Source organism: Cnephaeus nilssonii (assembly GCF_951640355.1).
Source record: "Cnephaeus nilssonii genome assembly, chromosome: 20".
Classification (NCBI taxonomy): Eukaryota; Metazoa; Chordata; class Mammalia; order Chiroptera; family Vespertilionidae; genus Cnephaeus; species Cnephaeus nilssonii.
Window position 1 is genome coordinate 14,917,485 of NC_137091.1, and position 27,985 is coordinate 14,945,469.

At 51.2% G+C, this 27,985-nt stretch overlaps 1 protein-coding gene across 4 annotated transcripts; it reads left to right on the forward strand.

Moving 5' to 3' along the window:
- On the forward strand, positions 1-25,255 carry TK2 (thymidine kinase 2). Of its 4 annotated transcripts, none has more exons than XM_079800704.1 (11): positions 1-173; positions 1,082-1,113; positions 7,470-7,544; positions 9,924-9,977; positions 12,466-12,555; positions 14,444-14,517; positions 19,521-19,609; positions 20,223-20,302; positions 21,512-21,592; positions 21,992-22,057; positions 22,694-25,253. In XM_079800704.1, exons 1-11 carry the CDS (start codon positions 59-61, stop codon positions 22,790-22,792), a joined length of 855 nt encoding a protein of 284 aa, XP_079656830.1. In that variant the 5' UTR covers positions 1-58; the 3' UTR covers positions 22,793-25,253. The 4 variants fall into 4 exon arrangements, with proteins under 4 accessions (XP_079656830.1, XP_079656832.1, XP_079656833.1 ...); XM_079800706.1 differs by having other exon boundaries at positions 2-173; positions 21,934-22,057; positions 22,694-25,255; XM_079800705.1 differs by lacking the exon at positions 1-173 and adding an exon at positions 184-727.
- Positions 25,256-27,985: the final 2,730 nt, after the last annotated feature.

The window sequence follows — 27,985 nt, forward strand, 5'->3', positions numbered from 1 at the left end:
GAGGCCGCCGACTCCGCACAGGAAGGAAGCGCGGGCCTCCGGATCCGCCCGCCGGGCCATGCTCCTGCGGCCGCTGCGGAGCTGGGCCTCCTGGGCGCTGCGCCGGGAGGGGCCCGGGAACCCCGCCTGGAGTCCGGGGCTGCGGGGGGCACAGCGCCGGGCCTGGCCTCGGGGTAACGCGTCTCTGGGTACCACGCCTTAGCGTTCAGCGGAGCCCGCCCCACTCCCCTCCCTCGGCTCGCGGGACCTAACTGAACCCCAAACTCCCAGTTGGAGGCGCGGGGGTTCAACGCCCGGCACCGGCGGGAAGGGGCGGGGCAGCCCCTGGCACACGCCCCAGACGCCCGCCGGCTGCGAGCGGATGCGACCGTGGGGCGCGGGTCCGGTCTCTTGTCCGGAGTTGGGGAGCCCTCTAAAGAGCAGAAAGAACCCCACTCCCCGTGGCGGAGGCTGCTCCTGTCCCCCGCCCACCTCCTGGGCCGATTCCGGGGGCCGTGGAGGTGGGGGGAGGCGGAGGCTGGGAGCTGCGGACAGGCAGCCAGCCCCCCACGCGTGGAGGGACCACGGCTAACGGCCCGTTCCTCGCCCTCCCTGGGCCTCGGGCTGTTGGGTGGCGCCTCCGAACCACCCGTGAGGGGGGTGGGGTGGGCCGCGATGCCAGCCCCGGGCCTAGAAGAGAAACCCGAGTCCTGGGCAGGAAACCTATGGCCACGGCCAAGTCTTACCTGTGCGTGCGAGCGGGGCCCACTCTGTGTTTTCATTTACTGGACACCAACTGTGAGGGTCAGCGATATTAAATGTGTGGAAAGTGGAAAGCCAGGTGTTATAACTAAGTGAACACGCTGGCACGGTTGGGGCGCAGGCGTGCCAACAGGCCCCGGGTGGCAGGGGCACGGGGTCACACAGGTAGACAGGTGCAGGGGGTCTGCCTCTCTCCGGCCACCCGGTGTCATTGGAAGACATTTTTAGGTCAGGGAGCAAGCGCAAAAAGTTCTGTTTTTGTGGTGGTTTAGCAAACTAGGACAAAGAAGAGTGAATCATCGAAAACTGAGCTTAAATACGGGTTTCCTTTCTTTTGTAGATAAAGAAAATGAGAAAGAGAAAAAGTCAGTGGTAAGTCCCTCTTTTTATGTGCACTCTCCATATACATAATTTATGTTGAGGAGGGGCATGAAGGGATATACACACAGTAAAAAACAAATGCCAGAGGATCTCCAGGGATAGGAGGGAGGTCTGGCTCCATCCCTGGGTCTCAGACTCCCTCCCCAGCTTATATGATGAAATGTTATTCACCCATTCAGAATCCTGTTTTTGAAAAATATTTAATGACCTGGAAAGGTACTCATTATGCAAGAGATGAAAAGAAAAAAATACCAAGGATAAAAATCTATGATGTAGGAATCAAATGAAATAATATATAAACTTTCCATTGGAAAAAACCCCAGAAAGAAGTATTACAAACTATTGCAGAAATTGTCAGTCTGGTTAAGGCAGAATTGGGGAGTGCTAACAGTGGGTTTGAATGAGGGAGAGAGAATTTGGGGGGGTAAGGAGTCTTCCCTTAGTTATTTGTTAAATTAAACAGGGTTCCTTAAAAAAGAAAAAACACACAGCCCACAGCAACACAGCTTTAGTGAGTTTAATTTACATACCCCCAAATTCACCCATTTTAAGTGTACAATTCAGTTAATTTTAGTAAATGTACAGAGTTATGCAACATTACCACAGTCTAATTTTAGAATATTTCTATCACTAGGAAAAGAAACTTCCTGCCCATTCACAGTCACTCCCCCAGCCTCAGGCTACCATTAATCTACTTCCTCTATGGATTTGCTTTTCTTTTCTTTTTTTTTTTAAATGATGAATTTTTTTTTCCAAATATATTTTATTGATTTTTCACAGAGAGGAAGGGAAAGGGATAGAGAGCTAGAAACATCGATGAGAGAGAAACATCGATCAGCTGCCTCCTACACACCCCCCACTGGGGATGTGCCCGCAACCAAGGTACATGCCCTTGACCGGAATCGAACCCGGGACCCTTGAGTCCACAGGCCGACGCTCTATCCACTGAGCCAAACCGGTTTCAGCTGGATTTGCTTTTCTGAACATCTATATATATAAAAGGCTAATATGCTGAGTATCCCACCGTCCGACCGGTCACTATGATGCGCACTGACCACCAGGGGGCAGGTGCTCAGCGCAGGAGCTGCCGAGCTGCAGTGACTTGGCAGCAGCATTTCTCGGGTGACGCACTCCAAAACCAGAGAGGAGGGAGCCCGATTCCTTGCGGGGCCACATGATTCTACCTTTGGCTGTGGGTTATGTTGTTGCTGGGGCACTGTCGGCCCCAAATCTGGTTTACTGCACACTTGCATTTGCGTTCCACACCCTGTACGACAGCAAGTATGCAGAGTGCCCTCTTGCACTCTGGGACCCCTCGGGGGATGTCGGAGAGCCGGTTTCGGGCCGATCCCTGCATGCCAGGCTGAGGAGGGAACCGAGGGAGGTTAATGCCAGGCCGTGTCCAGCCCGTCTTGCCCAGTCCTGCCCAGCCGGCCACCTTCTAATTACCTTTCAATGTGCCTGAATCTGTGCACCGGTACACTAGTTTCTGATAAAAGGGAATCATATAGCATTCAGTCTTGTGGGTCTACCTTCTTTCACTTAGCTTGTTTTGAGGCACATCCACGTTGTAGCATGTATCAGGACTTCATTCCTTTTTGTTGCCAAATAGTATCTGATGGTGTGGATGCACCACACTTTATTTACTAGGTTTTGGACATTTGGGCAAGTTTCCTTTTTACTGCCTATTTCTCAGGGTCTTTTGGTTCCGGTGGGGGCTTGGAAGCCCTAGCCCGAGCCTGTTTGCCTCTGGAAAGCTTGGTTCTGATTAAACATCGGAATGGCCGTTATCTCTGGAAGCATGAGTGATTTTTATTTTCTCCTTTTGGTTCTCAGTATTTCATACTGCAAGAATGCTTAACTTCTCTTCAGGGAAGATTAAGTGTTGTTATTTAAAAATTAGGCTAGGTGTGCATCACAGTGTTAATTGTAACCACAGGAAGTTGAAATTTGACAAGGAAGATGTAAACTTTGGCACATGAAAGAGAGGCGGGCCAGGCTGGCCACATCCTCCCCCAGCATGGCAAACATCTGTTCTTGTCATCTCTTCTAATCTCCTGTGACTTTCCTTCCATCTTCACACTCACTGGGTGCTGCTGTGTGGGTGCTGGGACTGGCTCCTGAGTCCACAGTGCTTGGCACATACTAGGCCCTCAGTGAGCAGTTGAAAGACTCTCAAAGATGAGAAACGTGTGTAGAAAATAATCCAGGCCTGAAGCATGCTGAAATGTAATGATGTTCATCTCTCAGTAGTTGAATATAGACGGTATTTTCTCCTTTATGAAGTTTTTCTATTTTCTTCAGTGGGCATGCTCTCCTTTTATAGTATTTTTAGATATGACTTTTAAGAAAAATTAAAGACTTCCTTTGCTTGATTCCTCTTTCTTTCCTCGGTGACAGGAGAACTTTGTGGGATTCTTCATGCTTGCCTTGCATGCTCTGTTATTAATCGAAGGCCTTAGATTTACCAACTTTTAGGATTTCATGGTGGGAGTTAGAACTAGTATTTTTATTTTTATTTTTTTGCATTTCTTGACTTTTTATTTTTTAAATAAATCTTTATTGTTCAGATTATTACAGTTGTTCATCTTTTTTCACCCCCATAGCTCCCCTCCACCCAGTTCCCCCCCCACCCTCTGCCCTTACCCCCCCCCCTCGCACTGTCCTCATCCATAGGTGTACGATTTTTGTCCAGTCTCTTCCCGCAACCCCCACATCCCTTTCCCCAGAGAATTGTCAGTCCACTCCCTTTTTATGCCCCTGATTCTATTATATTCACCAGTTTATTCTGTTCATCAGATTTTTTATTCTCTTGATTTTTAGATTCACTTGTTGATAGATATGTATTTGTTGTTCATAATTTTTATCTTTACCTTTTTCTTCTTCTTCCTCTTCTTAAAGAATACTTTTCAGTATTTCATATAATACTGGTTTGGCGGTGATGAACTCCTTTAGCTTTTTCTTATCTGTGAAGCTCTTTATCTGACCTTCAATTCTGAATGATAGCTTTGCTGGGTAGAGTAATCTTGGTTGTAGGTTCTTGCTATTCATCACTTTGAATATTTCTTGCCACTCCCTTCTGGCCTGCATAGTTTCTCTTGAGAAATCAGCTGACAATCGTATGGGTACTCCCTTGTAGGTAACTAACTGTTTTTCTCTTGCTGCTTTTAATATTCTCTCTTTGTCTTTTGCTCTTGGCATTTTAATTATGATGTGTCTTGGTGTGGGCCTCTTTGGATTCCTTTTGTTCAGGGTTCTGTGCGCTTCCTGGACTTGTAAGTCTATTTCTTTCACCAGGTGGGGGAAGTTTTCTGTCATTATTTCTTCAAATAGGTTTTCAGTATCTTGCTCTCTCTCTTCTTCTGGCACCCCCATAATTCTGATGTTGGTACGCTTGAAGTTGTCCCAGAGGGTTCTTCACTATCTTCATATTTTTGGATTCTTTTTTCTTTTCCGGTTGGGTGTTTTTCGCTTCTTTGTATTTCAAATCTTTGACTTGATTCTTGGGATCCTCTAGTCTGCTGTTGGATCTCTGTATATTATTCTTTATTTCAGTCAGTGTATGCTTAATTTCTAATTGGTCCTTTTTTATATCCTCGAGGGTCTCGCTAAATTTATCAGCGGTTTCTAGAAGATTCTTGAGTAACCTTATAACTGTGGTTTTGAACTCTGTATTCAGTAGTTTGCTTTCCTCCATTTCTGTCATTTGTGACCTGTTTCTTTGTCTCCACATTTTGGCTGCTTCCCTGTGTTGATAGAGTGGCTTTGTGTGCTAGGTGTCCTATAGGGCCCAGTGGCTCAGCCTCCCCAGTTACCTGAGGTGGACTCTCTGGGTGCACCACTTTGTGGGCTGTGTACACAGTCTTGTTGTAGTTAAGCCTTGATTGTTGTTGGTATCACTGGGAGAAATTGACCTCCAGGCCAATTGGCTGTGAGAATCAGCTGTGTCTATGATGGGAGAACTTCTGTGCTGGAGACACCCTTATGGGACAAGACTTGCTTCAGTGGGGCTTTGGTGCTCACTGAGTCTGCCCCCTGAGTGTGTCCCTTATGGATCTGAGGAGTTGTTATCTGGATGGTCCCACTCTGACCATTGGGTACACTGGCTCTTGGATCTCTAAGGAGGTGCTAATTTAGCCTCTGCCTGAGGCCACCCAGCAGGAGCTACGGAGAGATCTGCAGATTCCTCTTCTTTGTTTGGGGTTTGGAGGTGCCCAGATGAGGCCCCGCTGTGAAGCATTGCAAGCTGCTGTGGGGCCTTGGGCCTTCTTTTGGATGTTCTGGGTCTCTCTGACCCAGCTGCAGTTTTTTTTTTTTTTTTTCCAGCTGCAGTTTGTTAGGTAATTGTAGATTGCAAAGGGCCAAGCCTTTCATATGCAAAAGCCTCTGCACACAGCTTGGGTGGGGCGGGGTCTCAGGGAATCCACAGGGCGGAGCAAACAGCAATGGCTGATCCTCAGCCCTGCCCTAAGAGGCCCCCGGGTCTCAGTGTTCCTTGGTAATCGCTGCAAGCACCTCTGAGAGAAAGCCGCCCTTGAGTTCCGCCCGATGCCAGACAGTCCAGTTTCTCCCCGTATGAGTCTGGGTCCCCAGAGTCTCGCCCGGAACTGGAGTTCAGAGCAGTCGGGAGCTTGTGTCTCCCTCCTGATTGAAAAAGACAACCGCGTACTCAGTTGCCAGCCCTTTCTGCGCACGTGCCTCCGTACCTCTGCCTTTACTTCCGCACCTCCTCTGAGTCTCAGTGCTTTTCTCTTTCCTTTTAGTTGTAGAATTTCCACTCCGCCAGCCTTCCTGTGGTTCTGGATGATGTCCGTTTTGTCTTTTAGTTGTAGTTTTGAAGTGGTTGTGTGAGGCAGCAATTTCAGGTGTTTACCTATGCCGCCATCTTGGTTTCTCTCCAGAACAAGTATTTTTAGAAGAAGATTTCATCTGAACAACATGTTCTTTGTAGAAAGAAATAATGTCTGTATAGAATGATGTTTGGTTGAGCTCTTTTTAAATATTTAGGAAGAAGAAAAGTTGTTTCTTTGAAAAATCTATGAGCCCTGGCTGGTGTTTCTCAGTGGTTCGAGCGCCAGCCTGTGCACCAGAGGACTGTGGATTGGATTCCCAGTCAGTGGCCTATACCTGGGTTGTAGGTTCAACCCCTGGCCCCTGTTGGGCACATGCAGGAGGTAGCTAAATGATGTGTTTCTCTCACATTGATGTTTTTCTCTCCCTTCTACTCTCTAAAAATCCATGGAAAAAATATCCTCGGGTAAGGATTAACGAACAAAAGAAAAAGCACAATAAAAATCAAGTCCACTAGTGCCCTAATGGGATCTCTCTTTTCACACTCCCTTGGGTCCATTTATTTTATAGTTTTGCTTTCCCAAGGAGTGAGCTGGGATGGGAGGGTGGCCGGGCATCTGTGGGAAGTGTGATTACCCAGCTCTCTTGGATACATTTTAGGATCAAGGCAGGAGGAAACCTTTGCTGACTGACAGCGTTTACAGGAGGTGGGGCAAGTTATGCCCCATGTTTTCTGTAGGGTGTGACTGAGACTCCACTGGGGTCATGTGAAGGGGTCCGCCAGGCCTGGGTGTGAGTTCCAGCTCTTTCCCCTGCTAGGCCTGGGACCTTAGGCAAGTCACTGAAGTGGCCCACATTTCTCTGGATGCCTCCAGCCCGAGTGTAAAGGTCATTGTGCAGCAGGATGGGTCCTTCACTGACTGTGCCCCAGGGATGTTCTCAAGGGCCAGCGTGTCTTCTTTCATAGGCGGGACTGCCCATTTCCTCTTGTGATCTGCCGGACCCAAAGTCCCCAGCAGTGTCTGCCTTCCAGGCCATGATTGAGCACGTTTTCCGGCACAAAGCAGCAAGTTAGGCTCTAGACAACATATACATGCTTTCTAATCTCAAAGCCTTCAGAAGTTAAGAAGGCAGCAAATTTAGGCCTAAAATCTACTGGTCTGAGGGATTGAGCTAGGGAAGGGCTGAGCTAGGGTAGCAGGGGGCAAGTGGTGGATGGTCTAGGGGTTGACATAGGGCGGGTCTGTCCTGGAGGGCAGTGGTCTGGTGGCCCCCCGCGGTGGGCGCGGAGCCTGCCCCAAAGGGGAGGGTCAGTTTGTTTATTACTAACAGCGGGCTTTGGGGGTTCCTACCCTTTTTCCTTGTAGATTTTAGTGGTGTAATATTCTGTGTATGGCTTTTTTTTTTCCTTTACTGCAGACCCTATTTTTGTGTACACGTTGAAGTCTTGGACTAAACCAATTATGCTGTTTACCTGAGCCCCTCTGTAGAAATTCTTCCCGATATTCCCCCAGGGGCTTGATTACTGTTTCTAACACGCATTTGTCTTTTGCCAGATCTGTGTTGAGGGCAATATAGCCAGCGGGAAGACGACGTGCCTGGAGTTCTTCGCCAACACAACAGACATTGAGGTACGGCCTCCACAGCAGGCTCCTAAGCTTGACAGAGTAATTTATAGGGGGTGTGGAGCAGCCCTGCCCAGTAGAGATGTAATGTGAGTCACAAATGCAAGCCACATGTAGAATGTAAAATTCCTAATAGCCTTGCTAAAAAAAAAACACACCCAAAAGAATATTTTATTTAACATTATATATTCCAGATGTTATCACACCAATAGGTAATCAGTATAAAAATCATCAATGAGCTATTTTGCATTCTGTCTTTCATACTAAGTCTTTGAAGTCTGGATTGTATTTTATATTACTAGCATATCCCAATTTGAACTAACCCATTCCAGCTTTTTCTTTTTAAAATAAGTTTTTATTGATTTTTATTTTTTTTTATTTTTTATTTATTTATTTATTTTTTTAATTTCTTTATTGATTAAGGTGTCACATATTTGTCCTCATCCCCCCATTCCCATCCCACACCCCTCCCCATGGATGCCCCAACCCCCTGTTGAACTTAACCATGGGTTAGGCTCTTATGCATGCACACAAGACCTTTGGTTGATCTCTCCCTTCTCCCCCCACCCTCCCCTATCCTCCCTCTGAGGCCCGATAGTCCGATCGGTGCCTCCTTGTTTCTGGTTCTGTTCTTGTTCATCAGTCCATGTTGTTCATCATTTCCCCTAGATGAGCGAAATCATGTGTCACTAGAGATGTACTTATAAGAATTGAATGTGCGACGGGCAATAATAGTTATGCTGACAGGCAAAAAATCAGTCTGTAGTGAGTTTCTTTCTGGACCAACAGTTCTTTTGAGACCCAATATCAATGTCCACCAGTTCCTTATGAGTACATGTCGGCACTGACCCCTCAGCTCTGGATGGTGGACAAATGGTGATAATGCAGGTCCGACTCCCTCTGGTTTGGTCTCGGCTGGACCCAGGGGGGGCACGGCCTCACCCGGACCCGGGACCCAGGCTCACCCGGATCCAGGGGCCCGCGGCCTCGCCCGGACCCGGGGCCCAGGCTCACCCGGCTCCAGGGGCCCGCGGCCTCGCCCGGACCCGGGGCCCAGGCTCACCCGGCTCCAGGGGCCCGCGGCCTCGCCCGGACCCGGGGCCCAGGCTCACCCGGCTCCAGGGGCCCGCGGCCTCGCCCGGACCCGGGTGCCAGGCTCACCCGGCTCCAGGGGCCCGCGGCCTCGCCCGGACCCGGGTGCCAGGCTCACCCGGCTCCAGGGGCCCGCGGCCTCGCCCGGACCCGGGTGCCAGGCTCACCCGGCTCCAGGGGCCCGCGGCCTCGCTCAGACCCGGGTGTTTTATTGATTTTTAGAGAGAGGAAGGGAGAGGGATAGAAAGAGAAACATCAATAAAGAGAGGAACATCATCTATTGGCTGCCTCCTGCACACCCCCTACTGGGGACTTCGCCTCAACCTGGGCATGTGCCCTGACCAGGAATTGAATCATTGACCTCTTGGTTCCTGGGTTGACGCTCAACTGCTGAGCCACACCGGCTGGACCCATTCCAACTTTTTAATAGCTACATTGGCTCATGGCCACTGTATTGGACAGTGCAGGTACAGAGCTCCCCACAGTCTGGTTAGGAAGAGTTTACATGTGAAAGAAGGCAAACTCTTGAGCATGGCTGGGATGTTACAGTGTACGTGAGTTTGCAGCGAGTATTACCATGCATAGCCAGCTAACACAATTTCTAGTTTATTTACAGCTCAGTCACTAAGAATAATCTCTACACCGAGACCCTGACCTGACCCTTTTTCCTCGTAGATTTTAGTGGTGTAATATTCTGTGTATGGCTTTTTTTTTCCCTTTACTGCAGACCCTATAATTTTCAAACTTTAGGATCATTTGCTTTCCTCCTTCCCTTTTCTCAGTGATTGGGCGTTGACCTATGAAGAAACAAGATTCTTAGCTATCAGTGTGCTCAGTGCAGAGATCAGAGGGCGGAAATGGAGGCAGAGCAAGTGGCCAAGGTCACGGGAGAGTTCCCAAGCTGGAAGTTGGGCTTCGATTCGCAGCCGGAGTGCCTGCAGTAGCTTCTCTCACCTCTCTGCCGGCCGGACACGCCGGCAGTGAGGGCTGGGATGGAGCACACAGAGGAGGGATTGAGAGAACCTCCCTTGCCCTTAGGGAGCTCCAAGGCAGCCAGAGGTGCCATGTGCCTACCCTGGTGTGCAGGGATGGATAGTGCTGTCTTGAGCCATTTCTGGAAGTCACGTGAGGAAGGCGTGTTTAGACTGAGTTATGGCCTCGCACAGAGGGTTGCTCAACTATTTTAGCTCAGCCTGGATGCCCAGATCTTCATTTTATCTCCCGCAGCACTGGCATGCTTTCCTTTCGCAGGCTCAGGCCGGAGCAGCCCTTTGATGTTTTCTTTCTCTGCAGGTGTTTCCGGAGCCTGTGCCCAAGTGGAGGAATGTCCGTGGCCATAATCCTCTGGTGAGTGTGTTGTTCTGCGTGCACCACCAGCTTCTTCTTGAGTGAATGGCGGTGCCTGAGCCTGCCCCCTGCCCAGGCATTCGCCACGCTCTTAGCTGGGTTGGAGGCGAAGGAGGAGGAGACAAATGGAAAGTGGCTGCTTGTAGGTGTTCTGAGGTCAGGGATCTTGGAGACGGGGCTGGGCAGGTGCAGAGCCCAGGGACCTCCTGTCAGTGATCCCAGACGATCTCAGGTGGTTAGCCTTGGTTACCGGGGATCTGCCTCCTGCTGTTCCTTCTCCTCCCACCCTCTCCTAGAAGAATCCCATTAGAAACCAGGTCTCCTCAGGCCTCGCCTCCCCAGGACCCATCATCTCTAACCAGTTACCTTAGTAAACCTCCGATTAGGATTTGCACTTGGCAATGTCCCGGGGCTGCCTCAGGCTCACCCTGAGGCTTCCTGTCTGCTTTCCCAAGGGTGGACCTAGCAAGCAGGGGCTCTAGTGTGCTTGTGCCCCTTGCTCTCCTTCCCCATTCAGAAGGCTCTGCTCTGGCTGCGTGAACGTGAAGGCTGGAGTCTTGTCCTGTAAGAGGGAGCTTAAGAAAGGGCTGCTGGTCCGGGAGCCTGCCCCATGATGTAGGGATGACCAGCTTCATTGTTCAGGCAAGGAAACTAACAAATGCATTGCCCAAGGTCACACACTGGTAAATGATAGATGTAGTTTGAACCTTGGACTAGAGGGAGCCTCTATAGTCCCCTCATTTCTAGCAACACAGTTGGGCTCTCCTGGAGTGGTTCTTAGACTCTTGAGTTCCACTGGGGCCGGGGACTCTGTCTAATTTGGCTCACTGTTGTTTGCTAGAACATAACACACTGCTGAGCACTTAGTAGGTGCTTGTTTTGTTATTCATTCAGCCACTAGTTGTTGTCTGCGCCTGCTCTCCTGGCCCTAATATTCTGGTTTGGGAAGGCAGAAGACAGTTAAATGTATGATACGGCGGGTAGTGGTTGGAGCTATGAAGAAATCTAAAGCAGGTAAAAGGATATTATTTAAATAAGTCAGAAACTCTCAGAGTCTTTGAATAAAGAATCCCAGAGACATGAACAGACTTTTCACCTCTGTGCATGTGGGAGAAGACAGAATGCCAGTCTTTCTCTCTGGGCATCACAGAAAAGCCTCAGAAACATTATCATTCTCTAGGAAACCGGGAGGATCCAGGGCTGGATTATTAAGACAACTAGAGTTGCAGACTTGAGGGATTATGGTGATATTTCATAGGGCACAGTCCCAGTCTCAGAACTTGGAGTATCCTTGGTTCAAAGAGCATTTCCAATGACAGTTTTGTAATAACAAATATAACAGAATTAGATATTTTTGCCTAAGTTTCCACTCTGGGGGGAAGGTCAAGATTGGTAGTTTTGTGAAAAGTCTCAGTCCATCACTATCTGAATTGGCTTTCTAATACAGAAGGTGTTTGTTTCTGCAGCCGTCAGACAAGAGTGCTTCCCCCAAACTTTCTGAGATTTTCTTTTACCCAAAGTTAGGAGCCTGTAGTTTTCTTTTTTTTAATTAAAAAAAATATATTTTTATTGATTTCAGAGAGGAAGGGAGAGAGAGAGAGAGACATCATTGATGAGAGAGAATCATTGATTGGCCACCTCCTGCATGCCCCCTACTGGGGATCAAGCTTGCAACCTAGCTTGCAACCTGACCAGAACCAAAAGGTGACCTCCTGGTTCATAGAAGCCTGCAGTTCTGAATGCAGAGTTGGAGATTTATTAGTTAACGCCAAGAAAACAAACAAACAAACATGGAAGAGTGAGACTATTAGTAAGTGGCATATGAAACATGAAGTGTTTTGTATTTACAGGCAGAAGATGGGTTGGGGATTCTATTTTACACAGGAGAGCTGGGGAAGGCGTCTGCTTGGTGACATTTGAGCAGAGACCTAAACAAAGTGGGGAGTGAGCAGTGCACATATCTGGAGGAAGTGCATTCAGACAGAGGGCACAGCAGATGCAAAGGCCCCGAGGTGGGAATGTGCTCGGTCTGGGTGACACTAAGGAGGCTCGTGTGCTTGGAAGTTCACAGAGCCAGAGGAAGAATGGTAGGAGACGAGAGAAGATGGAAGTGATTGGGCTCTATGGGTCTTAGTAAGGGCTTTGGATTTCATTCGGAATTCAGTGGGAAGTCACTGGAAGGTTCTGAGCAGGGGAATTAAAAGAACTGATTCAGGTTTAAGAAGCTCACTTTGGCTGCTGGATAGAGAATAGACTCCAGGGGCTCAATGAACATTGTTGAATGACTGAATGAATGTTCCCTGGGGACTTTATATAGGCTCCCGTTAGTGCTGTTGCTGGGCTGTCTTATAAGTACTCCAGTGTCTGTCTCTGTCCACTCTGGGTTTATGTCTGGCCCCACTTCAGCCCACATTACGAGATGGCTATCTGACCAGAGTCCCGTAGGTAGAGCACTTTGAGGTAAGTTGCTGTGTTCTCCCTTCTGCAGGGTCTGATGTACCGTGATGCCTATCGATGGGGCCTCACGCTGCAGACATACGTGCAGCTCACCATGCTGGACCAGCACACTCGTCCGCAGGTACTTTCAGATGCTCGGGTTCAGCCTTCGTAACATGGTCTTCCGATGAAGGCTCTGTGATTGCCAGGAAGGGAACCCTCGTAAGGAGGCCTCACTCCTGGGCCTTCAGTGCCGCTCAGCCTTCTCTGTCTTGGGCCAAGGACTCTTTTTTGCAGCTCTCTGAGGAACGCTCCCCCGCCCCCCTCCGCCCCAGCAGCCCCAGCTAGTCAAGAAGTTGCTCTGCTACCACTGTGAGCCTGAGTCTTCATGACCCAACCATGACTGGGCTCCCCACCATTTAATTCAGTTCTTCTCAAGGTGTGGTCCCTGGACCAGGAGCAGCAGCACCGGGGGACTTGTTAGAAAGGCACATTTTCTGGCCCCATCCTGGACCTGCTAAATGAGAAGTTCTGGAGATGAGGCCCAGCAGTCTGTGCTTTATCAAGCTATCCGGGTGATTTTAATGCGCACTTTGTTTGTTTGCATGTTTGAGAACCACTCTAAACTTCACAAGATCTGGCTCTTGGTTCAAATTCTTGAGAGAAAAAAATCTGATTGGCTCAGCTAGGGTCAGGTGTCCAGCCCTGGGCCAATCAGGTGTTGGGAAAGTCATGGCGCACAAACAGGCTTCTTGGGGAATGTGAATAGGGGCAGTTAGGAGCCTGTAGAAGCAAGGCTGGCTGAGGAGATCCTGATTGGCACCTGTGGTTCAAAACTGCAAGTACAACCTAAAAGAGCAGCTTTGAAGGCTCTCCAAGGAGATCCCTACAGCCAGTTACACGGATGCAGCCACTTGGCTGGGTGGTTTGATCAAGGATTGGGCACTTGGAGCTATAGCTATCGATCTTCTACAAATCCGTGTAGATAATGAGCAGAACGGTTTGAATTCCTATCCCCCCAAATGTCTGTATAAATGATGCAGTTAGAGGATCTGCGGTTGGCACTTTTCCCTTTGCTCACCCCACTTTTCCTGAGTGGGAGTCACTCGCAAACCTGAAAAGTATCATATGTGAATGTAACGGGACACACCATGGAGGAGGCCTGGGTCAGACGAACAGGAAGAGAGATGGATGCGTGGGGAACTAGCAAAAGGTGGTAGTGGAGAGTGATAAGGAAGGCAAGAATGGAAAAACAGCAGGGAAGACGATGGACAGATAGATGCACAGGGGGAGGGAGTTAGGAAATCCCTGGGTCATGGTTTTGAGTCTCACCCTGATCTTCAGGTCCCATGGGTGCTGTGTGTGCATGAGTACCATGCTTCCCTGTGGGACACTGTGGAAAAGGGAAGGGTCATCTGTGGACAGTGTGAGCATCCTGCCACGGACGGGCAGTCAGTGCCTCCTCCTTCCTGCTGGGGGCACAGTCCTTCCCGTTTCCAAAGGCTGCGGTGGCCTCCACACAGCCCCGTGGGGAAGGGGAGAAGTTGGCAGGTCTCGCAGCCTGTGGGGCTCCAGAAAGCCAGGCCCTGAGGCACTGCTGACGTAGTCCCCACAATGTCACCCGAACCCCTCTCTGGGCTCTGCCTTAGGCATTCAGATCCCTCTGCTTAAGCAAAGGCACCCCGTTTAGGTCCGCGGTAATCCCCACACTTTGCACTCACACCGCTTTGCTGGCCAGCACTTGGCAGTTTTTCTAGCACTTCCCTAAACCCACAATCCCGGCGAGGCTCTCCACTGCTGGGTAAGAGGCTGCTGCTGACGAGCCCTGGCCTCAGCATTGCTGCTCCGGCCACTGAGCTTCCGGGTCTGGGGGGCGTGCAGGCTGAGGGAGGAACATAGATGAGCCTGTGTGAGCTTCTTGATTCTTATATTCAGCACAGACCACAGTCGGGGAGCACAGGCATTCTTCAAGCCTTCCTGACCTCCTCCTCTTTGCCTGCGTTAGTGAATCACTTTTTGTTTTATTTTAGACGTCACCTGTACGGTTAATGGAGCGGTCGATTCACAGCGCAAGATACATTTTTGTAGAAAACCTGTATAGAAGGTATCATAGTTTGCACTATTGATATTGCATTAATTTGTTCAAAATGAAATTGGAACTTGTTTACCCAAATGACAGATGTTGAGTACCTACTGTGTTGTATCCGTTATCTGTTGCCATAGTAATGCTGTGTAACAAACAACCACAAAACCTCAGTGGCAGGCAGCTGTCTACACCGACTGCTCAGCCATGTCGGGTGGTCGGCCAGGCGGCTCTGCTGACCTTGGCTGGACTCCCTGATGTGTCTGGGGAATGGCTGGTCTAGGATAGCCCTGGGAAGGGTGAGGAGGTGACTCATCTCTCTTTCTCTTGCCTCTCGTCCTCCTTCTGGGACCAGCAAGCGAGCCTGGGCATCCATTCCTCATGGTGGAGGCAGCAGCACCAGCTGAAATGCCTGATTGCTTTTTCAGGCCTCAGCTTCACTTTTCTAACACCCCATTGGTCAAAGCTGGTCACACAGCTGACCCAGTCTGAGAGGTGGGAGGGCCTGTGTGCGTTATGTGGCAAAGTGGGAGGACATAGGGAGGCGAAGATTTGGAGCGCCTAGAACAATCAGTCCAGCACAGTGAGCATGATATTTGTGGGGAATGTAGGGAAAGGCTGTGGTGTTTAATCTTTGGGGCTGCTTTCCTGCCCTTGTAATTTCATACACATTTATCCCTCCGCTGCCCCTCCCAGGAAGCCTGGCGTCTGTGATTAGGGTTTCCCTGGGACAAAGAACCATGGGAGAAATGTACAGTGTCCTTATTTCTGTTCTTGGAATCTAATACTTTTAAGCTCATACGGCCCCCAGAGGGCATGGATTCCCTGAAGACCTTGTTGGAACCTCAGTCAAGACCAGTTCTAGTCTCACTTGATGAAGCCAGAGGCTGTGGGTCGGGGTGTGGGCTCAAGTGCTCCAGAGGCTGCTGGGAGCACCGTGCACCGTGCACCGTGGCGGGCCAGGCCATCCACCACTGTGGTTTCAGGGAGATGTGAGAAGGTTGTGCTCCTCAAGCCCTTTCCCTGAGTCCTCAAAGGGCAGAGGAAGATCACGCAGGCCACCGACTCCTCCTTGTCCTCCCAGCCCCTGTGGCCCACAGCAGGCTGCTAACAAACGGGACATTTCTGTGACATTTCCTCTACGTTAGAAAGTCATTGGATTTTGCATTCTAGCCCATAACATGCTCTTTGGTTTGTATCTGTAACAAACATCCTGCTTAGCATGTGGCTTGGAGTACCCCCACCTTTAGCCACGTACTCCAGAGTCCCCACGTTCGGGAGGCAGAGGATGAGGGGCGCAGCACTGAGAAGCACGTTCCCAGTGCAGGGACTCACTTGGGAACTGGACCAGCTTATCTGTCTGGCCTGGAAATTGAGGCATATACTCAAGTGGTCAAGGGGCAGAGCAGGGACCCTGGGCAGGAGCTACATTATCGTCTTCTCCACCTGTCCTTCCCCTTGGCACCCTCCAGACTGCCTTGTTTGGCAGGTCAGGAGTTGAGATGGGATTGGAAAGCAGTGCTCCTTCCTGATTGGTTGGGGGAACTGTCATGTACCTGCTGTGAGGGGCAGCAGCCATGAGGGAGTGGGGAGGGACATCTAGGTTCCTCTCGTTAATAAGGCCAGAAGCATTGGGCCCATTGGAGCCCCCCAAGTGCTGGGTCAGGGGAGCCAGGCCTTACAGTCGGCATTGCCCACAGATCACCGTGCCTCAGGTCAACATGCAGGCGCTGCTTCGTCGTCCAGGGTGGGGCCCGAGAGCCGGCATGTCTAACGCCGGGCAGCCACCATCCTGCTGGTTGGGGTCACACTTGGAGGGGCAGGGCCTCAGAGGAACCAGTCCCCAGGTGGCCTTCAAGGAACCCTTGTCCCAACGCTTGGCCCTTTTCCTCGGGAGTTTTGTCCCTGGAGCTGCCTGGGGGTGCCTCTTGGCCTTTGGTCCTGAAAGCAGGAGCCCGCCCTGCCGGTGAGGTTGTCTGGGCAGGGCTTCCCTGGGTTCCTGGCTGCCTGCTCTTCCTTCCACATTTGTTGCCTCAGGTTTTGGCTGTGGGGTTTTGTTGTGTTACCTTTGTTTCAGGCGTCTGAGTTATTCCTAGCTCAGGACTGGGGCAGCCAGAGGTGTTCTTTTTGGAGGCAAAGTGAAAAGTGCTTTTAGCCAGACTCAAGTGTCAAGTGGAAGGAAGACCAGGCCTTCATAGTCACCCTCCTCCCACCTCTAGCTTCCCTCGAGGCGTGGGTCATGCACAGTGATGTGTGACTGAGAAAGATGTTTTGAGAGGTGTCTGTCCCGCAAATACAGATGCTTTCGTGTTGAGCCTAGTCCCAGTGTGGCTCAGAACTGGGTTGGGCTGGATCCTCTGCCTGGACCTGGAGGAGGATGTGTGGGTTCCCACCTGGGAGCTTGTGTGGGGACAGTCCTTTCACAAGGCAGGAGCTAGTGGCCGCTGCCCCTTGGCATTGGGGTTGATCTTCTCTTTCTCAGCAGCTCTTGCAGCCTCCGCTTGGAATCGGGGGGTCCTGGCCTTGCTGCCTGCGGGTGTAGGCTCAGGTGCCCAGAGAAGCCCACAGATTGGAATTCTGCCTCCACCAAAGCAGAATTTCTTGAAGGGTAGTCTTGCCTGTTGGGTCTCAAACAAGTGAGCAATTCTCCTAGGGAGAGGCCCCCTCTTCAGCCCCCTCCCCTGCCCCTGCCAGTTAGGGGTGGGCAGAATATCAGTGCAATTAGGCCCGGGGCTTGTGTGACATCCTGAAGAGGGAGATGTGTGTGTCTCTCTCATGGATGTTTCTCTCTTTCTCCCCCGCCCCCCACCCTTCCACTCTTTAAAACATCAATGGGGGTACTTACCTGGAGGTGCCATGATCAGGAAGGTGGTTTCCCAGGGCGAGGCTTAGCCATTGCACTCCAGATGTGCTGACCCCTGTGACTTCCCAAGTGTGGGAAACTCGACTGCATGATTTGTGGTGGCGGAGGACTGCATTCGCACTCTCCCCTGGGAAAAAATCAACGGGAAAATATCCTCGGTGAGGATTAACAACACAAGGACCCTGAGTTTGGAACAACAGGCAGGTCCTCCTGCCTCCCGGACTGGCCCTGGGGCTTGGACTCCTCCCCCTGTAGTTCCGATGGGGACTTGTGGCCTGGGGCTCGCACCTGAGGACATGACCCAGACCAGCCCCTCGGTGGACAGACCAGGGAGGGCGAGTGGTACAACAAAGAGCACTGGGTTTGGAGGCAACAGAGAGCCGGGCTTGGATCCCTGCTCAGAGTTGAGCTTCTCTGAGCCTCAGTTTTCCTCATCTGTGAATGGCCTCACGTGGTCTTGTGAAAACAGAAGAAAATAAGTATGCAAGGTGACTTGTGCTGTGTAAACTGGGGGCTCTCTGGGCCTCAGGGCGAAGGTGGCAACAAGCTGTGCCTAACAAATACAGTCAGCAGAGTTATGGGGACCCAAGACCTTGATTGTGCCACTTACTATCGGGGCGGGTTCATGAAAGCCCTCAGCTCAGGTTGGTGAGTTGGGCCTTTGGATTTTCTGTGGAGGCTCTGTTATCTGTGTTCCACGGAAAGCAAAGCAGTGGCCTGTTGGGGGCGCTGGGCACGCCGTTGTCCAGGCAGATGGGGGGTGGGAGGAGGGAGGGGAAGGAGAGGAGAGGAGCAGGCATAGTTGCCAGGAGGAAAACCACAAAGTGGGCAAAACAGCACCCACTGGCTGACATGCCTTTGGGTGCCCCACTGCACACAGCTCGGGCCCTCCGCTCTCCTTGCTGTTGCTCTCACCAAGCCCAGTTCTGAGTGGGTCGGAGATGGATGTTAAAGGGGGAATGCCTCCCCTGGGCCTTGGAGGGTCACCCAGCTGCGGCCATTCTCGGTCTTTCCTGTTTGTTTCCTCCGGCCGAGGAAATCCGCAGGAGCCAGGTGGACGCCAGGTCTCCGCACCTCGGCTCGTTCTTCCTTCCCCTCTTCTTCCCTTCCTTCCTTTCCTTTCAGTTACACTGTAAGGATGTGGCCGTCTCCCCTGATTCCCACTTTTGATTTGAGAATTAATCTGTTGTTAAATTTTGGAAAATACAGCAAAGTATAAAGAAAAAAATAAAGTCTCACAAAATCCCACAGGTCAGAGAAAAGCACTTTTAACATTTTGGTGTTTCTCTTTTCAGTCTTTTTTCAAACTTTGTGGATGAATACTTTAAAAAATTTGGTTGGTTCGTGTACAGTTTTGTTTTTTGTTGTTTTTGCTTCTATTCAAAACTTTATTCAAATCATGCAGTTTTGTATCCTGCTGTTTTCATTGAATTATGAGCATGTGAATGTCATTGAATATTATTTTACAGCATCATCTTTCAGTTACTGCATGGTTTTCTGTTCTATAGATGTATCAAGGTTTAGTTTTTTAAAAAATATGTTTTTATTGATTTCAGAGAGAGGAAGGGGGAGGTAGAGATAGAAACATCCATGATGAGAGAGAATCATTGATCGGCTGCCTCCCACATGCCTCCACACTGGGGATCGAGCCTGTAACCTGGGCATGTGTCCTGACAGGGAACTGAACCATGACCTCCTGGTTCATAGGTCAGTGCTCAACCACTGAGCCACGCCAACCAAGCCCAAGGTTTAGTTTTTCATCATTTTAAACAGTGCTACGTGGACATCTGTGATTAGTCCCACAAAATGAATTTCTAGAGGTGAAGTTGGTTTGCCGTGCCACCTCCTAACCCGAGCGCCGTCCCTGTTCTCAGGGGACAGGCTTCAGAGCCTCTTTCTCTGCTTGGAGTTCGAATTCGAAATGGGTTTCTCATCGGGCAGTGCCATGACTCGGGCTGCCTTACCCCATAGCCCGTTGCCAGGCGGCGGAGGCCGGAGGTGTGAAGGTCCTGGTCATCTCCACGTGCCCTTTGTCATGTGGGTCACACTGTGGTGCCCTTGACAATGCCCTTTCAACCAAGGCCATCGCAGTTACTTTTGGGGAATGGCACCTCCCAGAAACTCCCCTGTGGGTAAGCAGAGCCCTCCCGCCTCATTGCAGCGGGAAGATGCCCGAAGTGGACTACGTGATTTTGTCGGAATGGTTTGACTGGATCGTGAGGAACATCGATGTGTCCGTGGATTTGATAGGTGAGACAGCCCAGGCCCGTCCTGACTGCCCTCCTGGGCCTCCCTCCCCTGGGCCCAGTGAGGATGAGCTTGTCCAGGTTTCCAACCAGCCAGCAGCGGTGGGGGCGGGGGCGGTACTGTGGTGCTTCTTTCGCCACATCAATTCAGCCTTGTGCCCAAGGGCAGATGGAATTGGGGGGCTCCTGGTCCCTCCTGGAGAAGCAACTGGCCTTTGTTCCTCAAGCTGTTCTCCCTGTGATTTGGCCTTTTTTTGTTTGTTTGTTTGTTTTTTTTTAGTTTGTAAGGGAGGGAGGAGATGACAAAACCAAGACATTAACTGAGACCCACCGGGGGCTGGGCCCTGTGCTAAGCTCTATGTCTGGAGCCTTATTGAGCCTCACAATGACCCAGTGGGGCTCATGCCATTGAAAGGGAATGGAAGTCAGGATGTGGGTCAGGGTGCCTGTCAGGTCACACGGCTGGTTGGTGGTGGAGCTGTGAGCCGACCTTGGTCTGTGTCTCCTGCTCAGAGATGCTGGCAGATGTTTCTCTCCAGGCCTTGCCCACACGCCTTCCTTCCCCTTCTCCTTGGCTTTCACTTCCAAGCCATGAACATGTGTTTTTTACATCTCAGTTTATCTCCGGACCACTCCTGAGACCTGCTATCAGAGGTTAAAGATGAGATGCAGGGACGAGGAGAAGGTCATCCCATTGGTAAGAGCCCTTTAACCTGGTTAGAGATGAACGGGGAGCCACCAGCACCCCAGCCTGGCCCCTCCCTCTGGGAGATCCTGTGCTGCTGTCACAGAGAGGGAAACAGGAACTGAGCGTATCAGAGGGGGAACTCTGACTTCCTCTGTGGCTGGAGACCCCACGTCCAGATCTGCTTCACTTCCTGTGTCCAGACTCAGCGGTTGGCACCCTCCCTGTCCCTGCCCAGGCATCACCCGGGCTTGTCGGGCCCGCCTCCTGAAGGCAGCTTGCCTCCGTGCCCTCTGGATCCCTTCTAGAACATGCCCTCTTGCTCACTGCTGCATCCCCAGTGCTTAGTGCTGTGCCCGGCTCGGAGGCGACACTCATTGGTGGTGCTTACTGCTTCACCCTCCTGGGCCTGGCTCAAGGCCACATGGACTCTAGTTGGGATTGTTGTACCTGCTCTCCTTGCCCTGGTCCCCCACTGCCCACATCTGCCTCTGAAATCCAGCCTCCACACTGCTGCCCGGGTGCTGTTCCCACTGCAGAACACCACGTGTGCAGTGTCCCAGCCCCAAACCCTCAGTGCCTCATCACGGTTTAGGCCAGGGGCGGGGAACGTCCAGCCCGGGATAAGGCCCGAGAAATCATGTGCCCTGCAAGGCATAGGGGTGAGTTAATTAAATGTTTGACCAAATAGAGCAGGCTAATTTTTAAGTTGATAATTATGTATGACCCACATGATGTTATAAATATCCAAATGGCCCTTGGCAGAAAAAAGGCTCCCCACCCCAGGTCTAGAGTATCCGTAGGTTAAGGCAGTGGGAGTGGGGCGCCCAGGCCAGTGAGGGTCACATTCCTCTTGTTGGGAGGGAAAGGTTCAGGCTGCCCAGGGCTGGGATGCCTGGTCATGGCATGGCCATGCATCCCCCTCCCCCAAAGGAACTGGTGGCTCTGCTGTTAAAAAAAAAAAAAAAAAAAAAAAGGGCAGTAAATGAGAGAATCCCAGTGGGAGGATGTGGAAAGCCCCAGCAGCCAGGCCGGGCGGGGCTGGCCGGCGGAGTGAGCAGCGGCATTTTTCACTGTCCACCTGAGCCAGGTTGGTTGTCATGGGCTTCTTTGTCCAAGCCACTGCCCATGGTCATGACCTTCACCCTACCTGCCCGACCCTGGGGGGAGAGGTGTGCTCGCTCCCTCGTGTTTCAGCAGCCTGTGTGTGTTTCCCGGCAGGAATACCTGGATGCTATTCACCACCTCTACGAGGAATGGCTCATCAAAGGGGACCTTTTCCCTATAGTGGCCCCTGTTCTGGTAAGTCCTCCTGATAGGGCGGGAGACTTTTCTAGAAGGAATGTCGGCCACTCTGCAGTCTGGGGAAAGGGCCGAGTCCTGCAGCGCTCGGGAATGTGGAGGAAGGCAGCAGGGAGGGTGGGCGGGTCGCTGTCACTCTCCCAGTCCCCATTCTGGATGAGTCTCAGGGACTTGGACAGACCCGAGAGAAGGCGATTTGACTCAGTGTCATTATACCAGTGGCCACAGTAGCATCTCACTTATCCAGCATCATCAGTGAAGGAATGTTCTAGATGGCTAAAGCCTCTAGACCCGGGTTTTGGCCTTAACCATTTGGGATGGTGGTCTTTCTGATGCAACAGTCCCTTCTCCAGTGGATGGCAGGCTCGGAGCCTCACTGCACCTTTCCTGGTGACTCAGGGCATCCGAAGGAACATCATCTGCTGTTCTGGGCGGGCACACAGTGATGCCTTTAGGAGGTGTGAGGTGTGTAGCACTGTTTGCCCCAGCTTGCTAATATCTCGGAGTTCCTGTTTTTGCTTTTCACGGCAACCCTTCTTTCTCCTTCCGACACTTGCCATTTCTAACTCCATTGCTGTGTCTTCCCCATCCGTGATTCTTTGCTTCTCTGTCCCCTTGCTTTTGATTTGCTGCTGCTGAATCTCTGCAGGCAGGCACTGGCCACCTAAGACGGCTAGGAATGAGTATGCAGTGTGGACTTGCGGAGGGCCGTGCACAGACTTTGCGCCTGGCCTTGGGGCCATCTCTTTGGGCTGCTCAGACTCTTCCACTCCTGGCTCTTCCAGGCAGGGAGGTTGCTGGGAAGTGAGATATTACAATAGTGGGCTTTAAAAGAAGTACAGTACAATTTCCCCTCATTGTAGAAAATTAGGCGGTATAAAATGATGAGAAGAAACTCATTTATGAGCTCACTGCAGGGACAACTGTAGTGGATTCTTAAGTGAAAATAGAGCCGAGAATTTAGATTGACCTAGAACGGGCGCTGTTTGGCTTTAACGTGCCTCTCCCCGCCTCCTCCTGCCTCCTGCTCTCTCTCTTCATCTGTGAAGGGAGGAGGGTGCTGAAGCGAGTGCAGGCTGTGACTGTGTGTTTAATTTCCAGGTGATTGAGGCTGACCACGACATGCAGAAAATGTTAGAACTCTTTGAACAAAACCGGGACCGGATATTAACTCCAGGGGATCAGACACAGGGTCCATAGGACAGGAAAGATCGTGCCAGAAAAATGCCCGCGGCTGCCAAGTTAGCCCTTAGGAGCGATGTGGAAAATCTCCTCTTGGGAGGGCTTCGAATCTGGCTGGATTTGTTCTCCTAACGGTCTTTCTCCTTTGCTGGTGTCTCTCTCCTGGGTTCCTGGCCCTAGAGGGTAAGTGGCGAATGGGACCAATGGGGTTGTCATGCCCTTCAAGGTTCGCAGCCTTGCCGGGCCCCTCTGATGAAGCGCTTAGGAAGGCCTGGCTGACCTCATGCTGGGTTCCCGGTCTCACCCCTCAGCCACACAGGAGGGTGAGAGTGGTCTTACATCCCAGCGTCGGAAGTTGAAGCTCAGAGAGGCTAAGGGATTCCCCAAGGTGACACAGCCAGGGAGTCGGCATCATCCAGCCTTTTGGCAATTCCAAAAACGTTCCCCTGCCCCACGCTGCCTCGTCCTGAGAGTCCCGTCTGCCCCGGCTGGAGACCCTCACACCTGCGTGGGGAGAGCCAGCAGTGCATGGGGCAAATGTCATCCTTTCGTTATGACTTTAGCAGCTCTCAGGACAATCAGCATTTCTAGACGTTCACAAAATTGTACATGCTTGGCCCAAGGCCAGCGTTCAGTGGTTTCTCAGCACAGGCCACCGTGGCGTTTACACCTGGGCACCTGGGCTTCCATCCACGGGAGAATTCTGCGTTGGCTCTGAATGGTGCCTGGTCTCCTGCTGATGAAGGTCACGCTGCCAGTTCCCTCTCAGGGACGTGGCCTGTGGCCCTGGCTGGTCTGCCCAGTGCCAGCAGAGCACGGGGCCTCCAGCCCTGGCTTCCGAGGCTCCCTTACCCCGTAGTGGCCTTATGTGCGACCGAGAGTTTGTTCCCGGGGGAGAGAGGCAAGGGGACGCCTTCAGCCATAAAGCATGAAACATCTTTACTGGTTCAGAAAAGATCTTAGCTTCGCTCAGCTGTAACTGCATTGAAGCACAGCTGTCTCTCGAGTCCACATGGAACAAGAGGAAGGCAGCATGTTGTCTGAGACGGTCTGGGTGGGAAGCCGGGCTTGCAGGCAGGGGCTCTTGGAGCACACAGCACTGGTGGTGGAGGGGAGCAGAGGCCCCAAGAGCAATGGTTGCAAACACGAGGAGGGGCAGTTGTAAACTCTGGGGGAGACAGGCCTGGACCCCTCCCTTCCTGAGAAGTGGTTGGTGTAAACGAAGGTTGGGAGGCCTTGTTCTGGCCTCTGTGGGTGTGGCACCCGGCACTAAATAGGTGGCAGGTGTTCCCGGGGTCCAGTCCCAGAGGGAGGCTAAGCGGGCAAGCACGCGGGCTTTTAGCCCTTCCTGTCTGGACTGCTTCTTGGGCTGTGTGGGCAGGAGGAGGGGCAGCAGCCCAGATGATCGACTAGGAACCTGCTACCAGGACCCTTCACATGCGGGGGCCATCTTTGAGAATTTGTATGTGATCGGGCCACTGTTTTCCCCACAGCTCAGTCTGAGCATCTGTTCTGGGGAAATGGGACTTTTTTTTTTTAAATCCTCCTCTGCAGTAGCCAATAAATCCTTCACCTAAAAGCTGATGTTCATTCTGGAGCGCTTCCTATGCCAGCGAAGTTAGCCCCCTGCAGCATCCTATTGCCCTAAGTTAACGTGTTGTTTTTTAAGCACCAAGTTTCCTAACCTGGGACGTGTGGGTGCAGAAGAGCTGGCCGCGCTCCCACCTGGCACCGTGGAAAGGATGCTGCATGGATCCACAGTGGCCAGGACTGGTCACAGAAATCTCCCATGACATGGCTGGAGCCCAGCTTGCATGAGGGCTGCTTTCCCTGGGTGGCAGGCAGGGCCGGTGGGGGCAGGTATTAACACAGCTGCGAGCCCGGGCAGGAAGCCAGCAGACGGGGGCCCAGCTCTTAGACAGGAGGGAGGCACTCCCCAGGGGTCCCGGAAGCAGCAGGGAGGAGCCCAGCAGCGGCAGGCGGCCCTGAATTGCTGGCTTCGCTAAGTTCTTAGGCGGCTTCTGTAGCGCAGGAAGTCGGTGCACCCAGAGCTGCCTCCGCTGCTTTGACTCTTGCTAATTAAAAAAATATATACATATACATGTATTTTAATAGTTTTTAATATATATATTTATTGATTTTAGAGAGGGAGGAAGAGAGAGAGAGAGAGAGAGAGAGAGAGAGAGAGAAGCATCACTGATGAGAGAGAATCATTAATCGGCTGCCTCCTGCACGCCCCCTACTAGGGATTGAGCCTGCAATCTGGGCATGTGCCCTGACCAGGAATCGAAACGCAACTTCTTGGTTCATAGGTCAGTGCTCAACCACTGAGCCACACCAGCTGGGCAAGCGTTTCTTTTCAAAAAGTTCCCATTTCTTATGGACTCTGGAGCCTCACCTGCTGTTCTGTGGCCTGAGGGGAGGGGGGGAGGGGCACGGCTGCCTCTCAGGCTCTGGGAACCGACACCTCTTCTTGTGGTGGCTCAGCCGTGGAGCGCCTCACACCCCACGCCGATGGTTCTCTGTCCGTTGTCTCAGTCTGGGCAGACCTTCTCCCTGGGCCAGCTGGCCTCCCACCCGCCTGCTCCCTCACGCACAGCCTAGACAACAAGCGGTCATCAGTTGCTAAGTTTTAAATGAATCTCACTTCTGGGATCCACTTAGCTTTGTGGGTGGGGCTTGGGATTTGGGTCCAGTTTCCCTAGTTACTGACTGCGGGGCCGTGGGCAGGTCACTCACTTCTGCGGTCCTGTGTCTCCCTCCCCTGGACACGGGCTCTGTTTCCCTCACAGGGAGGGGCTGCGCAGATTGGGAAGGGATGGGCTACATGGGGGAAGAACATAGCCGGTACTTCCTGCTCCTTCCCAATCCGCCCACCTCTCTCCGCTTGGCTGGAGAGGTGACCAGACTTTCTTGTACTTTCACTGGCAAAGTTCCTGGAGGGGAAGCTGTTGGTGGGCTGCTCCAAGCCAGGGCGGCAGAGATCCTGCGTTCTTGTTAAAACGTGCCTCCCCATCAGGGCTATGGGGGAAGTACTATCTCAGGGTCCTGGCCAGCCATTCGCTCACCCTGGAGTCCCCAGGCGATCTGTAAGCAGGCCTCTGGTCTCTCCCTGCCTTCTGACAGCCCTTCCCGTGCCCCGGCCCTGTGCCAGGCTCTGTGCTGGGCGCCAGGCCTGCACTGGTGAACAGGACAGACACGGGCCATCCACTCCTGGAACAGCTCATTATAGCTGCTTTCACCCTGAAATATCCTCCAGAAAACCCCCCCGGAGGCAGGAGGCACCAGCAGCCTCACTCCAGTACAGCAATCTGTTCCAAAGAATGAGTGACAACCAGTACAAACAATGGGATTTCAGTGAAGGAGCGGGTGCAAAATTAACATCTACAAACAGTCCACAGAGGTTATGAGGGTAGTGAAAATCCCCCAATGCTAACAAAGAAGATTAAATACTTTGGAATAAATTTAGCAAGAAATGTGCAAAACTATACAAGAACAATGTTAAAGGCACCTTGTAGGACTTGAACAGTCCATTCTCGGGTGGCAGGACTCAGCATGATAAAGATGCCAGTTCCCCTAAGTTAATTGACACATTCAACACAATCCCACTGGACACCTCATAGGCTATTTTATGAAGTTAGTCACATTTGACCAAAGTTCATGTAAAAAACCCCCCACAAACCCGTAGAAATAACCAGGAAACCACTGAGAAAGAAAAGCGATGATGGGGGACTCACCTTACCACACATTCAAACACGGTCACACCTCTGCAGTTAAACCATGTGGTCCTGGTGCAGGCAGATACACACAGACCAGACTAGAGAGCCCGGAGAGGGCCCCACGTACACGTGGACACAGCATCCGATGAAAGTGCCACCTCAAGTCTTTGGGTTGGAGATGGACTTTTTAATCAGTAGCGCTGAGATGATGGATCCATATCTCACACCATTCCCCCTGGTTAGGGATCTGAGTGTAAACATTAAAACCATACAAGTACTAGCAGGAAACGTGGGTGAATTCTGTTTTAAAACCTTGATGTAGGGAAAGCTTTCTACCTGAGGGTCAAAATTCAGGGGCAAATAAAAGATGAATACATTTGAGTAAATAAAAATTAAAAACTCATGTGACAAGAGCACACACACCATAAACAAAGACAAACTTGAAGCATAATCACAACATACATCACAAAGGGCTAATATCCCTAAATACCCATGAAGATTATTTAAAAAATGAAGGACAGAGGACCAAAAATCTAATAGAAAAATGAGAAAAAGACATGAACAATTTACAAAAATGGCCCTTAAACATGAAAAATACTCAGATTGACTCAGAGAAATGCAAATACTGTGGTCTGAATATTGTGTTCCCTCCTCCCCCAAGTTCATACACGGAAACACTAATCCCACTCATGAGGGTAGGGCCCTCATGAGTGGGATTAGTGCTCTTTTAAGAAACCCCAGAGCCCCGTCCACCATGTGAAGACACTGTGAGAAGTCAGCAGCCTGCAGCCCGGAAGAGGGTCTTCACCAGAACCCGCTGTGCTGGTACCACAATCTCGGACTGCCAGCCTCCAGGACGGTGGGAAATAAATTTCTCTTGTTTGTAAGCTACCCAGTGTGTGGAATTTTGTTACAGCAGTCCGGACAGACCAAGTCAGCAAATTAAAACTGAGATTCCATTTCTCACCTACCAGCTGGCAAAAACAACAAATCCACCCCAAAAACCCAATGACCAAAAAACCCACATTCTGTTGGTGAGAGGCCATGGGAAAACAAGCACTCTCAAATCGTGTTGTGTGTGTGTGTAAATTTGTACAACCCTCTGGAGAGAAATTTGATAATATCTAACAAATGGCATATATACTTGCAATATGACCCAGCAATCCCTCTTCTAGGATCTAATATGCTTTTCTACAAGAAAATATATATGCACATGGTTATTGATTGCGGCATTGTTTGTAAATGCAAAATATTGGAAGCAACCTCAAGTCCCATATACACGAGAGTGGTTAAGTGAACTCCAGTACATCCACATGAGCAGTGGAGTAGTATGCAGCTGTAAAAAAGGACGAGGAAGATCTTTGTGAGCAGATAATGTGATTTCCAGGACACGCTATTAAGTGAAAAATAAGCAATGTCCAAATGAGCATCTGGAGTGTGCTTCCCTTTCGTAAACAGGAAGAGGCCTAAGGAAACAGGTGCGTGGGGAGTG

Bases quoted from the DNA above. Each gene is read 5' to 3' on its own strand.
- TK2 (XM_079800704.1), top strand. From the start codon at position 59: ATGCTCCTGCGGCCGCTGCGGAGCTGGGCCTCCTGGGCGCTGCGCCGG. The intron at 7,545-9,923 runs GTACGGCCTCCA...CTTTCTCTGCAG, and splicing joins CCAACACAACAGACATTGAG to GTGTTTCCGGAGCCTGTGCC. The intron at 19,610-20,222 runs GTGAGACAGCCC...TTTACATCTCAG, and splicing joins TGTGTCCGTGGATTTGATAG to TTTATCTCCGGACCACTCCT.